The 18,331-nt window shown below is 44.5% G+C and overlaps 1 protein-coding gene across 1 annotated transcript in view; it reads right to left on the bottom strand.

Moving 5' to 3' along the window:
* SLCO1C1 (solute carrier organic anion transporter family member 1C1) overlaps positions 1-18,331 on the bottom strand; it is a 536,144-nt gene that overhangs the window by 249,271 nt on the left and 268,542 nt on the right. The window contains exon 6 of the mRNA XM_085652717.1: positions 5,355-5,501. Coding sequence (XP_085508843.1) covers positions 5,355-5,501 — 147 coding nt within the window. The remainder of the gene's footprint in view (positions 1-5,354; positions 5,502-18,331) is intronic.

Below are 18,331 nucleotides of genomic sequence, written 5' to 3'. Positions count from 1 at the left end.
TAGGAAGGCAAAATGTTTGAGTGGGAAGACCACCCTAAAGCTGTCAGGTCTAACACACCCTGACATGGATTGCAGTTGCTGCTTGATCAAGGCTCACACCCCATTCAACCAGTAGCCCAATTTCTCACAGTTCAGTGGTGACAAAGTGAATTCTGTTTGTGCAGTGCCATACAGTGATTTGGTGTACACTACCATCGCATATCTAAGACCAATTTGAGTGTAGATTCTGATGGACTGAGTGGAAAACCACCAGCCGCTTGCTACAGCAAAGGAAGGAGATGATGAGATGGATAGGCAAGAATAGGATTTGGATCTCAGTACTGAGAGGCAGCAGCCTGCTGAAGGGGATAACGTGACCCTTGATTAGGAGTTCCAAGCCAGAGCATGAAGCAGTGTATCTTCCTGATGAGTGTCCCCAGAGGAGCTGGTGGAAAGGAGAGAGGAGAGAGAGTTCAGGCTACGGATGGCCAAGCGAAGTATAGAGGAAAGGAACCTGGCCATGGAGGCAGCCAAAGAGAAGGCTGAGGCTTAGAGGGCCATGGAGGAAAGGAAAATGGCCATGAAAGAATATCTTGTTGGCTCACAAGCTGAGTCTTAAGTAGCTGGACACAAGGTCAGACAGGCAGAGTCCAGCAGTAATGGTGTCAGCATACCTGCAGTGTTTGAAGGTGACAAAAAGGTCTGTATCCCCAAGGATCCGGTGTCCAGTTCTGTGGTTGGAGAGGGCATCGACAAATGGTTTTCTGCCTTCTAGGTAGCCCTGAGTGTTCACTAGATACCAGAAGAGCACTGGAGTGTTTGGGGGGGGGCTTGTGGAAACACATGCCTACAGTGTGGGGCATGTCTTACTTTCGAGGTTGGGGACCAAACCAAGTACTATCCCCATGAAAGCCATCTTGATCACTAACTTTGGGATGACCCCTAAAAAGTACTGCCAAAGGTTCAGGGACAGCCAGAAGCTTCCCAACCAGTCCTGGGTGGATTTTGTGGACTACCTTAGCAAGGCACTGAATGGTTGGGTGTGGAGCAGCAAGATTAATAACTATAGTGGGTTGTACAATGTAATTCTGGGAGATCACATGCTCAGCATTTGTTTTCCAGAGCTGCACCAGAACCTAGTAGACAGTAAGATAACTGGCCCAAGGAAGCTGGGTGAGGAGACCGAACTCTGGTCCAGTTCCAGAGTGTCCAAGAAGGTACTTGGTAGTGGCCCCAAGAAGAATGGTTCAGATTCCCTCCAATTGAGTGAGGGGAGGTTAAAGATGACCCAGACAAGTCCCAGAGTAAGCCAGGGGAAAAGGGTTACCAAGCCCCTTCTGGAAAACAAGGGGTGGTTATGGTGGGCGGTGGCCCAGGGCACCCCATTTTCAACCTCATTGCTTCCAGTGCTCACAGTCATAACACAAGCAGGGGGGCTTTTCTGCCCAAAGAAACCACTGAGTGGTGGGACCTCTTTAGGGATGACCAATATGGCCTTGGGGTAAGTAGTCCCCAGGGGAAGGTCATAGATCATGCCATGATCTCCCTTGGTTGGGTGGTAGACTCCGAGGGTGAGCTGGTGATCACTGAGGGTGGGAGCCGTCACTTCCACCGGGTGAAATTGAATGGGGTCACTGCTCTGAGGGACACCTTGGCTAGCCAGATCAAGATAGTCGAAAGGTTAGTTTCCCTAGAGCAGTACACTAGCCGGATGTGTAGGGTAACTCAGGGCCATGGGCAGGTCGTTTTCCACCCTATGGCCTTGATCCTTGGAGTAGAGTGGGGAGGTGACCCAGACTCATAGTTAGTCCCCAGATGGCCATAGACTGTATTATGGGGAATGAGTTGTCCCCCGGTGTCAGGAGAACTGAGAGGGAAGCCCAACTGGGCGCTGTGACAGCCCAGTTTTCTGGGGTACCACTACCAAGTGGAGGGTATGGGAGCCCAGATGCTGGTGCAAGGTGTGGGAGGACTCACCCCTGTCCCATGCTCAGTCTCAGGGTACAAACTCCGGGCTAAGTGACCAGTCTCGGGATGCCACACCTAAACCATTGGGATGTAGAGTGGAAGAAGGATGCCTAACACACATGGCTGTTGCTCCTCACTCTGAGAAACCTCAGAGGTCTGAGAACAACCTTTAGTCCATAGGTAACTCCTTGCCAACCCTAAGGCTGGAAGAGAGGCGTATCAAATCTCCATGCTAAAAGCCTAAACTTGGCAGTGGATGGCCCTGGCCTGGCTCCTGACACTGGCAGCCGTCAGTGGCCTCTGCTGGTTGCTGTCCTTATGAGCAGAATTTTCCTTGGGTTGGGGACAGATATCTGATCCAAGGTGTGGAATGGGCCACATCATTTTTTTAGCCATGGTGGTACTGTTTGCCTACTGGGATGCACCTGTGAGCAAGCTAAGGTTAGGTGCTGCACAGATGAGGTCCACAGCTTAGGAGAAGAGTTCCCCATGGGTCAGTTCAGTGGTGCAGGAGAGTTTAGATAGAGGGGTAAAACTGGATTCAGAAAGTTGTGGAACTGACAAGTACCCCTGCAGAAGAGGGCCATTGTCTACATTCTATTTCCTAAGCAGGGAAGTCTATCAATGTATTGATTAGTCTCCCCAGATTTAGGCTGGAGGGGTGTTATGTTGGACCTGGCTCTTTCTGCAGGGTCATACCCAGAATTTTTGCCTTTCTCCTTCTATTTTTGCTGAATTTGTTTTTGTTGGCCTTCGGACTGTGCACTTTACCTCTGCTTACCAGTGATGAAGTGCTTGCGTCCCCTCCCTAAAACATGGTACAATGGGCTTTTAAATTTACTGGTATGTCCCCAGTAAAGTGGCACTACATGTGCCAAGGTCCTCTACATTAGTGGTCCTGCAGTACTGACTGTGCCACTCGCTTAAGTAGCCTCTTAAACTTGTCTCAGGCCGACCATTAAAGATCCTGTGTGCGTAGTTTTAATCTGCCATTTCGACCTGTCAAAATAAGTCTTTTGTCAGGCCCAAAGCTTCCTGTTTAATACATATTAGACACTCCTAGGGAAAGCCCTGGACAGCCCAGATGGCAGAGTGCATTATATTTAAAAATTAGGACATGTATTTTCAAGTTTTACATGTCACAGTAATGGAAAACTCTGACATTTGTTTTTCAGTACTGCAAGGCCTATGCCTCCCATAGAATAACACTGGAGTTGCTTTGCTGCATTTTATAAGTGTAATTTCCAAATGGGAAGAGATAACCAGCTCATGGTTGGTGTCTCTGGAGTCACAATTTAAAATCTTAACTCATGGTGAAGTCTGATTTTAAATTACAATTCTGGAAATGTGACTTTTAGAAAGTTGGCATTTTATTGCCTTATGACTAACAAAGCAGAGAGAGAGAGAAGGGAACTCATCCATCTTTCCTGACCTACATCAAAAAAACAACAAAAAGAATGAACTCACTGCCTACCTAACCAAACTATAGAGGGGTCTTTAACTCAATAACAAGGGGGAAAGGTTTTTTCAAAGAACCCTCACTCACAAACATAGTTGGTGACATGCTTCATCATTGAGTTCCCACCCTGGGTGCTGAATGCTTTCAGGGTGTGCTTCAATGCCTGATTACAGCAGAACTGGGTTGTTTGTGAAGTGAAAGTGGTTTAAAATTGACTCATGGCCTCCTACCTTAGGGGGTGTTTTAATAGCGGGCATCATGGGCAAGTTTAAAAACAGTAGTGGATAGCTCTGAGATATTGGTAGTCTCCTGTATTCATATTCACATGCAACCTCCGATATGTGGGTATGACCACCAGGAAGATTAAAACACGAATCTGCGATCACGGCAATAATATAAGGTGCAAGCGAAATAACACAAAAATGGCACACCTTGTCCTAAGAACTGAACACACAACAAAGGATTTATAGTGGTTGGTCATAGAGCAGATTGAACAAACCACAAGAAACACAGAAGGACTGCTCTTGGAAAAAGAGCAACAATGTATATACCAGATGTCGACTGTCAAGAGCAGTCCTTCTGTGTGTCTTGAACTTGTGACTTGTTCTGGTCAGGCACAACCAGATAGCCACAGTTGTGCTATCTTTGCTAAACCATTAACATTGAATTTATCCGTTTTTACCGATTGGATTTTTGTCATGTTTTATTTGTCAAATTAAGCTTATTTTTCTAATCTGTAGTGGGATCCATTTTGTGTGGTGTTTTCACTGTTTTACTGTTTGAAGTGTTGCACAAATACTGTAAAATGTCTCTAAATTAAGGCTGACTGCTTGGTGTCAAGCTACCAGAGGGTTGAGCACAGGTTAATTTAGAGTTAGCTTGTGCCTCACCCTGACAAGGATTATTGTTGCTGCTTGACCAGGGCTTGCACCCCAGTCAACCAGTTACCTAATTACTTACAAAAAACATAAACCTAGTATTGTATTCATCAAAGATATTCTCACCTTAAAAATGTTCTATGCTTCCATTGGGAGAAGAATCTGCCACCACCTCATTAGATAGGTTTTTGCTAAATGTAACAACTTTCTGTCCCTACTTAGGGCCTGGTTAAGATCTTGGAGGATGGGTTACTCTGTCACAACGGTAACGGATGTCCCGTCTGCCAAAATATAAATCCCATTATATCCCATGTGATTCATATTTTGGCTAACGGGATATCTGTCACCGTTGTGACAGAGTAACCCGTCGGCCAAGATCTAAATCAGGCCCTTAATCTCCATTGCTATTGCCATGAGAAAAAAGCATATATTTTATAGTGTAGTTTGTTTTGTAAGCATGAATAGTTATTGTCTTGCATGTAATAAGTAAGCCTGGGCGGAGTTCATGGAGTTGCGATACGCGAAATTCCACGGAGTGCCCAAAAAACTCTGCCGCACTGAGCGGAGTTTCGCAAGCGGCGGAGTGCAATAGAAAAATGCTGCTCGCGGTGAACGCACAGTGCCGGATGATTGTCCGCACTGTGAGGAAAAATCTCACCGGGAGGTTGAATTTCCTCACTCGCGTTGACAAACGAGAGCCAGGAAAAAAACTCTGCACCGCTAAGCGGAGCGGATTTTTTAGGGACTCCGCGAGCCCCGCATAACGAGGAGTGTGGAAAACTCCTCAACTCAGGGAGCAGAGCGGAGTTCACCGCCCAGGGTTAGTAATAAGTACTACAAATCAAGTGCATGGGAATACTCCTACACACCTCGACATTGACATTCTGCTTTCTTTTAATACATAGTTTGAGCTTCTGATCCATACTATAAAACTCATGCAGACTCCAACAGTTATCCCAATTTTTGCAGCTATCTGTGGAACCTTTCTAAGCATGGCAAGCACTGAATTACATCAAAATTCCCTAACTGATTCACAAAGGGATGTCTAATTCATTAGATGTTGCCATTACCTATATAAAATGGAGTGTTTTCATATTTTGAATAGTCATCAAGGTACGAAAGACCCAATGGTGTTATTGGTGTTTCTCCAACACCACGAAGAAGATTTCCCATCAGCACATATATCCACATATTCGTTCCAACTTCCTTTTCACAGTCTGCAAAAAGAAAATAGACATGATTTCCAACACTTTGAAGACATCACATTTTAATTGTCTACACCAATCTCAGCTTGCTGAAATACAGATAGTCACATTTTCATTGAGTTAGCCTGCAGCAGCCCAGATCTTACTTAGTGAACTTAGCTCTTCTGATGGGCAAATCAAAATCGAATTAAATTACACTTGGCCATGTCTTATAGAGACTATCATGGTGTATGTCCATCATTTCTTGCTCATGCATTTCAGAAATACATACCTACTCATTCATTCCGATCTTATCACCTGTCTTTGCTAAACGTTTCCAAGATTCAAAGTGAACCGATTACTGGGCATGCTCTCTCTTCTCAGAAACCAGAACATTGACTTCTGAACACCATCCCAATTTAAGTTCACAGTCACTCATACTATTTTCAGAAAGATGTTAAGTGCATTTCTTTTTCTGATCTACTTCAGTGAGGGGCATGCAAAAGCAGCTGGTTGCTTGAGTTCCTGCATAGTGAGACTCACACATGTGTGCTTTTGCATGCTCCTCGCTCCTTGTTCTCTATGCTCACTTAGGCCTGTGTGGCAACCTATCGGAAGATAAGTTGAGGGCAGTGACCAATGATGAAGCTGAGTGTCTTTCTGAATGTGCACCCTGAAGTGTGGTCCTGCCGCTTCTTAGACTGAGCTGGTGATTGCAGGTTTGGTCTACCGGTGGAAAAAATGACCATATATTTTAGAAAAGTACGATGTTAGAATTGCATTTTAGAACACGTTTAAATGCTATTGAAATGCTTGCTTTAGAAAATGACTTACAAATATAAACGTGAATGCACTTTGTTAGAATATTAATAAATAAACCAAAACTATTCCTTATTCTAGCTAATGTATAAGTGGAAGATGCAATTAGAAATGGTTCATTTATAAATATGCGTATTTCAAAATTTTGCACCAAGTAACTATAGCCTGTGCAGTGACTAGGCCCAAAGCTTTCCTTTTGACCTTTGCTCATAGTAAGCATTCTGGGCTCCTGCCTGGCATTGATTTCATCTTTAGAAATGTGCTGTCTCTAATGAGTCATTTAGTTTCCCACCCCAGTTAGATCATTTCACTAGTGTATAATGAACCCTTTAAAACTGTATGGAATAAATGGTGACATATACTTTTATAAGTGTTTGCTTCAGAATAACATTGACATTTGTTTTTACATTAATGACTAGCTTTGTGTATGCAATAAGCCTACACTGCATCTGTTGGTTTAGGAAAGAGGGTTCTCATGGGACCCTTCCCTCATGTAACAATTACGCTAAGAAAACTGTCTCAAACCTGATGACACGAGTGCAGACTGTGGGAATCAAAAGAAGATGCATTGTATGACTGACGACACCATCTTGTGAACTGTTCTGATTAGACATCAAGTAGAGACACCATCAAAGTTGATATTTGTGTGAGAAAGCTATAATAATGAGGTGTTCTAGCTAGTTCGATGCACCTCTTTATTTCCTTTACCCATCCTGTGGTCCAGCTGTTGGATTTTCCTTTGCCCCGTGACTCTTCTTTATGGAGAGTTGATTCCTTCTAGATATCCTTGAGGTTATTTGCCTTTATCAACTTATGGTAGATGCTCCTGCATAGATCACTATTCGAAACATAGTTGGTATTGCAACTGTAGGAAACTCGTCGGAGTTTTCCAGAGCTACTCTTTATACGAAGTTCATTCCTCCTTGTTCTCTCTTTTCCAATAGGACTCCTCGTGGGTTCTTTTATAGAATAGGTCCCCTAACTATTTTATTAGGTTTCTTTATGGAATATGTTGATTTTTAACCACTTTATTTTATTTATTTAAATTACTAAACTGAATAAAGATAATTAGAAACTCTAGCCTTATGACAGCTGCGGCTGGTGAAATTTGAATGTGGTGAGGCGTAAAAGTGTGGAATGAGTGCCCTGTGGCAAGAGGAGTGAGTGCACCCAAGTGTCATAGGGAACATGGGGGGGGTTCTCCACCCAGTAAATTATTGGGCAAATGGTGCATTTTTAAGCTAATTTGAGAAAGCAAGAAGGTTAATAAAGCAATTATGAAATGACACCCATAAAGTGATTTCATATGCTAATGACGTAGGTAGCTGCTTATTCACTATAACCAGAGAACTTCACTTTACAATCCCCCAAACACACATCGCATCGACTCCCCTTTAAGCACTCTATTTTCATTTACTTTTGCCTTTTCAATATTTTATCAACTGTGTTCCACCTTCACACACAGTTGCACAGAATCACAATTGCAACTGGAATAAGTGACCATTGCTGTGATTGTTCAGCAGAGAGGCCAAGGAATGGGTGACCAAGTGTTCTGAACACCTTTTTGACTCTTTGACAGGCACTGTAAGAAATTTGCAATACCTTCAGTCTTGCTCTTGAGCTCTCAATGGTGGCTAGTTAAAACTTCCATGATGGCAACTTTGTACAAAGTATGCACTGTACAAAATAAATATGGTACACAAACAATACAGAAATACAACGCCCTGTAAATATTGAGCAGCACTCTTAAAGAATGCAATATTAAGTAAAGCATGTGAAATATAAAAAGGAACTAAATCACTGACATGGAATACCTTAGTATTGTATACTTTCATTGTTCAGAAATCGATCCGTGCTATTTGCCAGTTGTGGATGGATGGATTGGTGGATGCATGCATGCAGATATGTATGTATTTATGGATGGATGGATGGATAACTGGTTATATGGATGGAATCGGTGGGTGAGTGGTATAATGTGTTTGAGGAGGTGGATGGATTAATGGGCAAATGTGCTGATGGGTGAACAAATGGATGTGTGGTTTATGGATGGATGGGTGGATGGATGAGGTTGTGGGTCAGCCATTGGCCTCTATATATGAATGTCCCTTCAAGGCAATATAAACAGTAACCATACTGTAAAACCATCTGCTCCGTTCAAGGGAGCTGTTTTGTTTACAGCACATTGGTATGTAATGGTCACAGTGCCCCAAGGCCTGGCTGTGCTCATTACGCATCACCTGCCCTTATGGCAATCAAGAGTCATGCCTATCATATACAAAAAGCAGCTAATTACTCACCACTGGCCACCAGGGCTTGATAGGAACAAAGATTCCATCATGGAAATCCTGATCTGATCCTGGGCTCACTGAAAAGGTCTAAACTGGGGTGAAATGGTGAGTAAAAGAATGATGGATTTAACCCAGATCTCTTGACTGTGGGTGAATGTTTTGATTTGCTCTGCATTTCATACATCAATTGTGTGTCTTTTGCTTTCTCGCCCTTTCTGATGTGACAGCCATACAGCTGCATCTCAGAATGGAAAGGACCAGTTCCTGATCATTAACTCCCGTTGCTGCCTCACTACACTTCTCTACTATCTGCTTGCCGGTGTTGTGTAATATCTGGTATCCCCACGGTATCGTGTATCCCCTGCACTTCGGGACTTTTCGGAAACGAAACTCAGCCCAGGCAGGTTCAGACAGAAGCAGCTGATCACTGCTCGGGCTGAGTTAGGGGATACAGGGGATACACGATTGAACAGCATGTCAAACTCGGCTCAGGCGATAAATCACCTGAAACTTTTGCACGAAGAGAGACAAACGGAAATAAATGGAGCAAATGAATCGTAATGGAAATAGCAATTAAGTGAATAAACATTGTGAAAGCAAAGAAACTATTGCTGAAGGATATCGAATCGTAACAAAATAACATGAGGGGAAGAGAATATAAACAGGGGTTTCAAATAAGGGGAAAAATAAAATCAAAACGAGCGAAAGATTAAAGGGTAAAGGTAAAAAAAAGGCAATGAAAAAGGCAAAGTATTAAAATGGGGAAAGAGTTTTGATTTTCATATAATGAATATGTTACAAGGTGTTAATGACAAACATATCACGTGAAACTTTTGCACGAAGAGAGACAAACGGAAATAAATGGAGCAAATGAATCGTAATGGAAATAGCAATTAAGTGAATAAACATTGTGAAAGCAAAGAAACTATTGCTGAAGGATATCGAATCGTAACGAAATAACATGAGGGGAAGAGAATATAAGCAACAGGGGTTTCGAATAAGGGGAAAAATAAAATCAAAACGAGCGAAAGATTAAAGGGTAAAGGTAAAAAAAAGGCAATGAAAAAGGCAAAGTATTAAAATGGGGAAAGAGTTTTGATTTTCATATAATGAATATGTTACAAGGTGTTAATGACAAACATATAACTTGCACAATAAGTTGAATAACAGTGCATGTTTAGTTTGACTCATATAACATACTTGTCATTTTACCAGCTGCCCTATCTTTTTGTGCCCATGCTAATTAAACAAGCATTGGCAATGCAATCTGTCTCCTACTTTTGTGAAAGTTAGAGCATATTGGCGATGTAAATGACAATGTTTTTTACTTATTTTCTAGGTCGTGCCTGGGCAGCGCAGGCGCTACTCTGTGGCATGATGTATTGAAGCATGGAATAGAAGCCCCGTACACTCTACTCTCATATTTGCCATTGGCTTGTGTCATTGTCCTTCGTAAATGCTGGCTTCTGATTCGTTAATAGGCTTGTAAGTTCTTCCTTAGTACCGCCTTGTCTTCATTTGTAACCTCCCATGAGGACTGGCTCTTTTACTTCAGTTGTTACACGGTACGTCTTTTTTAGTCTGTAAGCACTATTTTCTTTATTGAGTTTCTTCTACTGCAGGCACAACATGCTTTCCTGCAACATTCAGTGCGCCATGCGTGCTTTCACTTTCCGAGCAGCCTGGGATAACGGCGGCCGCTTCTTTGAATAGGTCTCGCATTTACAAGAGTTTGAACTATTGGCATTGTAAATGACAATGCCTTTTATTTATGTGTTGATTAGCAAAACAGATAAATAAAAGTCATTGTCATTTACAATCCCAATAGCTTAAACTCTGGCAAATGTGACACCTATTGCATTGCAAATGCTTGTAATACATGGCTCCTGGTGCACACTGGTGGGACACATTCTGTTGTTTGTTTCTCACATTGCTGGTTTTCGTACGCAGATACTGGTGCATGCTCGTGTCTCAGGCTACACAGCACACATTCTGGAACTAGTTCCCTTACTGCCTTTGTTCGTACACGGATCCTGGTGCATGCTGGGGGCTCACGGCATACATTCTGGTGCCAGCTTCTTACGTGGTAGGTTTTTGTACAGGAATTCTGGTTCACGCTCATGTCACTCACTGCACAACACACCCTAATGCTGGTTTTCCACATAGCAGGGCAGGTTTTCCTACACAAATGCTGGTGCGTGCTTGTGTCGCATGCTGCACAGCACACTCTAATGCTACTTTTCCACATGTCTGTTTTTTATGCACAGATTCTGGTGCACGCTCATGTCTCATGCTGCACAGTACACACTAATGCTGGTTTTCCACAGGGGTATTTTTCATGCACTTATCCTGGTGCACGCTCGTGTCTCACATAGCACTGCACACATTTTGATGCTGGTTTTCACACATGGATCCTGGTGCATCCTTGTGTCTCACGCATCACAGCACATTCTAATGCTGGTTTCCCACAGGGCTGGCTTTCGCGCACAGATCCTGGTGCACGCTCTTGTCTCACTTTGCACAGCACACACTAATGCTGGTTTTTCACAGGGCTGGTTTTAATGCACAGGTCCTGCTGAATGCGCATGTCTCGTGCTGCACAGCTAACTCTAATGCTAGTTTCCCACATGGCTGTTTTTCGCACACGGATACTGGTGCACGCTCATGCCTCACGCTGCACAGCAAACTCTAATGCTGGTTTCCCACACAGCTGGTTTTCGTGCATGGACCCTGGTGCAACCTCATGCCTCATGCTGCACAGCACACTCTAATGCAGGTTTCCCACACGGCTGGTTTTCGCACACGGATCCTGGTGCACTCTCATGACTCACGCTGTAAAGCACACACTAATGATAGTTTTCATATATGGACCCTGGTGCACGCTCGTGTCTCATGTGGCACAGCACACTCTAATACTGGTTTTCCATAATACTGTTTTTAAGGCACAGGTCCTTGTGCACACTTGTGTCTCACACTGCACAGCACACTTTAATGCCGGTTTCCCACATGGCTGTTTTTCACTCACAGAACCTGGTGCACGCTTATGCCTCATGCTGCACAGCACAATCTAATCTAAAGGTTTTCAAATGGGGGCGCTAGAGGGCGTCTGGCAAAATGGCCACACTGCTGTGAGGCTCTACCCGGCCGAGCCACAAACCGCCAATTATCTGCTGCATCTCGCACGTTTGATAGCTGACAATTACCCTGCGAATTCCTGGTATTCTGCGGTGTCCCTCGGTGATGGATTTGCCTCTGACGATTCACTGCTTGCGGCTCGCCGAACCTGTGCTGTCTCGCTACCGTGGCGCTGCAAATGGCGGCCGCCATGCTGCTTTAGGCCGTACTTAGAGGCGGAGTCTGGTGCTTGACCTGGATCTATGTGCGGTGTCTCCTGCTCTGTTGAGGCAGAACGACTACCTGCTGACGCTGCCTGCCTTGCTCCGATCCTGAGGGCCGGGCGCCGGAAAAGTGAGCCATTGCCCGTTTGCTGGTGCGGGTGCCGGGGGCTGCTCGGATCGTGAGGAGCAGGCCCCCGGGGCTGCAGTCATCATCCTCCCCACGTCTTCTGCTGGTGTGCGGTGACTCTAAATTCCGGACGCCCGTCGGCGCCGGCAGTGGTGAGTGGGGCTGGGGTCGGGTAGAGGCATGGGCTGCGGCAGCGGGATCGGGCCTTAATCCAGGACCTTGGCCTGCTTGCTGCAGCTGGCACGGGGCGCGATGTTGCGGTTAGGCTCCCGCGTGTCGCCTTCGGCTTATTTGGAGATCCCCTCGGCCTTGCAGGCGCCGCTTCCCTTGGGACTCTTGAGCGGCCCCCGAGCCTGTGGACAGTGCTGCACCGACGCTTCAGCCCTAGTCACATGACAGTTTCTCAGATACCACCATTGAAGGACGGGGGCCTGGGGGCATAACTTCTCAGCTCTGGGACCTTGGCTGGTGTGCTGAGGTGACTGCGGAGCGCAGCGCTGTCGACCTAGAACTAGGGGGTTAACAGTGGCCTGGATTGGAGGCCTCCTGCTGATCACTGCTTCTGTGGGCCCACAAACATACTCCTTCTGGCCTCCTATCTCTCTTGACTGTGTATGGCACTTACCTGCTGGTAAGGGCTTCCACTGCTACCACTTGCGAACCTGCTGTGGGGGGGAGTGTCGCTGGCGGGGGCTGATTCTGCATTGTTTGGAGTTTACGACTATCCCCCCCAGTTAAGTTATTTCTCGGCCCTCGTGAACCATTGCACGACCACCTGTGCTTCTATCCTTGGCTCAGTTGTATACGACCGGGCGAGCTAGGTCTGGGGCCATGGGGAGAACTGACAAGTCGCAGCCGCGCCTGACTCGAATTGTGGAAGACTACCAAGACCATGCAGAAGGCTGCGTCGGACTCTGAGGCTGACTCCTTAGCGTAGGGCCCCCCAACGCTGGAATCCACGTTGATGGCTATGCAGCGCTCACTGCAGTCTATTGAATGCACGATGGCTGCGGTGAATACCCGTCTTGATCACATGTCCTTCCAACTTGAAAAACAGAATGCCCGGGTGAATGAGGTGGAACAGAGGGTGTCAGCGACGGAGGACGACCTTAGTTCTGTAGCAGGCAAAACCTCCAGCATGGAGAAAGTTCCGCCCTCATTCAGGCAAAGAACGAGGACTTAGAAGCGCGGTCCCGGTGCAACAATATCCGTATTACTGGGCTGCCGGAGTCCACAAATGTGGGTAAAATGGAGACTTATATTGAACGCCTCATCGTAGATATCTTTGGTTCGGATCAATTATCCAGCATGTTTATAGTGGAGCGTGCCCATTGTTCCTTAGCTGCTCACCCGGTCCCAGGTGCGCCTCCTCGCCCCCTTATCGCTAGAATGTTGAATTACATGGATCGTGACACTATCCTCCGAATGGCCAGAGAGAAAGGCACTATCGTCCATCAGGGTAACACATTGGCCATTTTTCCTGATTTCACGGTGGCTGTCCAGGCGGCCCGCCGAGAATTTGGTGGTGTGAAAAATGTTTTGCAGGCTGAGGGGGTCTCTTATGCGATGTTGTACCCGGCCCGACTCTGCATCGGGGTGGATGGCGACAGCAAGATATTCTCATCCCCAAGGGCCGCGATGGACGACGCCAAGCAGCTGAAGCGCAGGAGATGGGACTCTACTACTACTCCTGCGGCAGAGGAGTAGGGGTAGGATGAATCGTCATCTTGGGGCTTCTTGTTTTTCTGCGACTCCCTTTTTTTGTCTGCTGTCGCTTTCCTTTTGCTCTAATTTCTAATGTTGATCATTTTTATGTAACATATTCTTCTGTGCAAGCACTAATGCGCCTTTGTAACTTCCACGTGGCTGTTCACAGACTCTTATTGCCAGTTGGCCCTTTTCCTTGTCCTGTGGCTACCTTATGTGTGGTTGGAGCGTGGGTCCTATAAGGGTTCATGGCCATCGGCATTTAGTCATGGGCATGGTGGCAGGCTCATCTTTAGAATCACTACCGTCCAGATGCCTTGTAATTCTGTTTAAGACTGTTTGTCACAGTTGTTCTATGCATGCAGTTCAATGTATTGGACAAGCTTGGCCACCTCCCACCTATTGGAGGCTAGCAGCACTCTGTGCCCCCTGATGATGGGTGTACCCCAAATGTACTCTTTAGTTGTTGGGTTGTGGGGGGAGGATGGGGTAGGGTATTGGGATGGCTTTGGCATGTTGAGGCAGCTGAAGTGGGTGGGGGTGGTTCTTTTTGGGAAGGCAGAATGTAGTTAGCATTTCTACAGATAAACTTCAGAAGTGGTTGCACGCGAAGCTTGGATGCCATCTATTAGATATATATATATATATATATATATATATATATATATATATATATATATATATATATATATTATCTACTGGCGGTCGCCAGTAGATAGTTATAGTTAGGACCCTGTTTCCATAGGAAATCCGCAACATTCTATTTGGAATAACTTTGGCGCCGGTCGATGAATCCTCGCGAAATTTTCAAAATAGGTGGGGCGCTACGCTCCGCTCCTACCCTGAAAGTCTCGGGGGGATTCGTCAAGCGGGGGCTGAGAAAAAAGGGGGGTCCCAAAACGCGTTTTTCCCATGCATTTTTCCATAGGACCTTTAGACACAGCTACAGCCCGAACGGCTGAACAGAGTTACTTGAAATTTGGCAGAGAGGTAGTCCTCAGGTCAAGGAAGTGCCTTTTGTAGGTCTGGTGTAAATCTGTTCAGTAGTTCCTGAGAAAATAGCATTTAAATCAATATATATATGTGGGCGGAGCCTAACCACACATCTCATCCTGAGATCTGATTGGCTGTCAGCACTTCATCCAAGAAGTGTTGGCAGCCATCTTGGGACCAATATACATGATAGCACCTCATTAAAAAGCATTGCAGTTAATAGAAGATTTTAAGACTTTAGTTACATTATAAATCATTTGTTGATGGTACCATACTCATTTTAGGAATTGTGGTATGTTCTAAGGTGATTTCACCATGTGAAAAAGCCTTCTGCTGGGATATCATGATTGAGAGAAAAATATTTTCTCATGCTTTTACCACAGAGGTTTGGAAGGTGATCTATAAGCTAAACTGAGAGCTTATTTTCTGTAAATTCACATTATCTTTCTCAGTCATGTGAGAATGAAGTCTGACATTCTCAGTAAAACATGTACATCCAACAAGGGCAGAGACTGTCAGTTGATTCCTTTGTGTTCTACTGCAGCTTTCCAGAGTGTTCCAAAGAACTACTAGAGCGCTAACCGTCCTACTTATGATAAATGTATGGCACACCTGAAGCCATCTTGCTTGGATTAAAGTGGTAACTCTTAAAACATTTAATTTAAAAAGGAACAAAATGAGGTGGTTCATTTTTCCATAAAAAGTATGATTAGTGCTGCATAAAGAAAAAATTAGGGCACATTTTGAGTGACTTCTCAAATCCTGGCATGCAGACTGAAACATGCACTTTCAATACCAGCAGCAGTTTTCCCTGGTGAGCAGTAGCTTTACTACAGTGATCTAATGAGCAAAAAGAGTGCTAACATTCTGATTTTATGGCAAATGTGTGACACATTTGAATGCCTTCTTGATGGAATCAAAGTAAAAAACTGAAAGTATTTCCTACTGAGGAGACTGCAGTAAATGAGGAAATTAGGAAACTTCATAACAAATAAGTCTCCCAAGATGGCCACCAGAGACAAAAGAGCCCAAATGTAGCCCAAATATCACCCAGATGTAGCCCAAGTATAGCCCAATGACAGAATGTCCAAGAATGTTCTTAAAAACAACTAGAGCACTTACTGTCTTCATTATGACAAAAGTATGGCACACCTGAAGCCATCTTGATTGGAATAAACTGGTAACACTTAAAACATTTAATTTAAAAAGGAACACAATGAGGGGGTTCATTTTGCCATAGAAATTATGATTAATGCTGAAGAAAGAAAATGAGGGCACATTTTGAGTGACTTCTCAAATCCTCTTCTATTTCATTAAAAAATTCTGACATGCAGACTGAAACATGCACTTTTAATACCAGGAGCAAACTTCCATGGTGAGCAGTAGTTTTACTACAGTGATCTAATGAGCAACTAGAGTGCTAACATTCAGAATTCATGGCAAATGTGTGACATATCTGAATACCTTCATGATGGAATCAAAGTAAAAAACTGAAAGCATTTCCGACTGAGGAGACTGCAGTACATGAGGAAATTAGGAAACTTCATAACAAATAAATCTCCCAAGATGGCCACCGGAGACAAAAGAGCCCAAATGTAGCCCAAAATCACCCAGATATAGCCCAAATATAGCCCAATGACAGAAGTGTGCAAAACACTTATTATTTTGTGTTTTTGCAGTGTTATATAGTGCAGACTTGTCAGGTATTGGAGTGCTTTACATGAGCATTGGTTACATCACACAAGAACAAATTCATTTTGGTTGTAGACATGGGGAGACTAAGTGATTTGACCAGAATCACAGAATGTCGAGCTGAAGCAGAAACTTCAACCTGGTTCCCCAGTTGCAAAGTCTGCAGTTCTGGAAGTAACACCACATCCTCTCCCCTAAGTGCAACATTTAATCAAGTTGTCAACTAGATAAAAAAACATAAAGATAACAAATAATTTAAAAGTGCTTTGTCCCTATTTGAAAACTCAGAAAATATGTCCTTATTTTAGTCTTTTAGAGCACTAACCATAATTTTGATGCCAATAAGACCCTCTCATATATGTAATTTCTAAAGGAATGCTCTAGGTATTACAGTTTTGATTACATCTAGATGATGTCAGGCGCTCCACACTTTTGTAATAAATATAGAATGTTAGCAATCTAGTTGTTCATTAGGATACTGTTGAGAGGCAGAGGCCAGGGGCACGGACTCTGAAAATTGAAGGCAGGTAGGAGGGTGCAAAGGCAACAATTTAACCACACTGAGCAGGCAGGAAGGGCCGTGGAAGCACAACAGACTATGGAGGGCAGTGGAAAGGGGGGCAGGGGCAACAAACCAACAATACAGGACTTGCAAGAGAGGCTGTTGGAGGGAAGATCTATTACGGGTCAAGGAAGCTAGGGGCGGTCCCCAGAGCCCCGGGAGCCACCACAGAACTGAGCAGGAGAGTGAGTCAGGGACAAAAGGGGCACCTTAATTTGAGCCGGGGTGCCTAGGAACGCTTGCTCCAAAAATGAAGAAAACAGACATATGAGACATGGAATTGGAGGCAGAATACAATGGCAGTTTAATGAGAAGATGCAACTTCAAAGAAACCGCAGAATAGAGACCTAAAGTACAAAATACAGAATCCAGATAATCATACAGCTGTCATGATATTCTCTGTATCTCAATTAATGGACTGACAGAGAGAGAGAGAAAACACATCTATAAATGCATCATGAGAAACAAGTTACACCAAGGAAAATGTTACCTAGGGACACTCACATTTACTCTTAGAGCAAGCATTCCTGCAATTACAATACAACATCTTTTAAATGCAAAAGTAAAGAGAACAATGGTTAAACATAACATGACATTTCATATAGGTAAAATAGAATAAGATACTTCAAGCAAAGCCGAGCAAGACATTTTAAGCAAAGGAAGACAAGAGCTCCCAGTTCTTGGGGAAAACCTGCACAGCCTGTTAACCTACATACAGACGGCGAGGTTGTCCGTCGATATCTGTGGGTGCTCCCTTTGTATATCATTTTGTGGGCTCCTTTGCACGCTACATCTACCTACGTATGCTACCCAAAAGCTTCGTCTGCAGATTTTACCAGACATTTCGTCATTTACCCACTTAATGCTGACAATGGACTGGGTGAAAAGGTCAGTCTCTCAGGCCAATCGCTTATCGTAAGTTCCATAGAGCAAGCAGAAAATAATGGGTATTGTACAGGAATTCAATATATTCATGTATAAAATCTCCTCAGTTCTCCTAACTTGACGCTCTGCGGTTGCCACTTCCTTAAAAGCGGGAAACCTGCCCAGGAAGCAAGTACCAGTCCAGGATGCAGCCTACTGTATGTCGACAGCTTCAGGGGGATGTTGAACTTTGATACCGAGCACGGAGCACTCGGGTAGGGTGGGGGCTACTAGTTTGGAGCAGAAGGCCTCGCAGACCTGCCTTCAGACTGCTATACACTAAAATTGCAGAGCTATGGTCAATTTAACAAAGAGGCCTACATATTGAACAGAAGGGCCTACACAGGGGTTTTATGCTGGCTGAGTGGTAAGGATGTCTCAGGATAATTATATAGCAACACAGGACCCGCTGG

The sequence above is a fragment of the Triturus cristatus genome, chromosome 4_1, assembly GCF_964204655.1.
Source record: "Triturus cristatus chromosome 4_1, aTriCri1.1, whole genome shotgun sequence".
Lineage (NCBI taxonomy): Eukaryota > Metazoa > Chordata > Amphibia > Caudata > Salamandridae > Triturus > Triturus cristatus.
The sequence above is the reverse complement of the archived record's forward strand: the minus strand, read 5'-3'. Positions and strand labels throughout refer to the sequence as shown.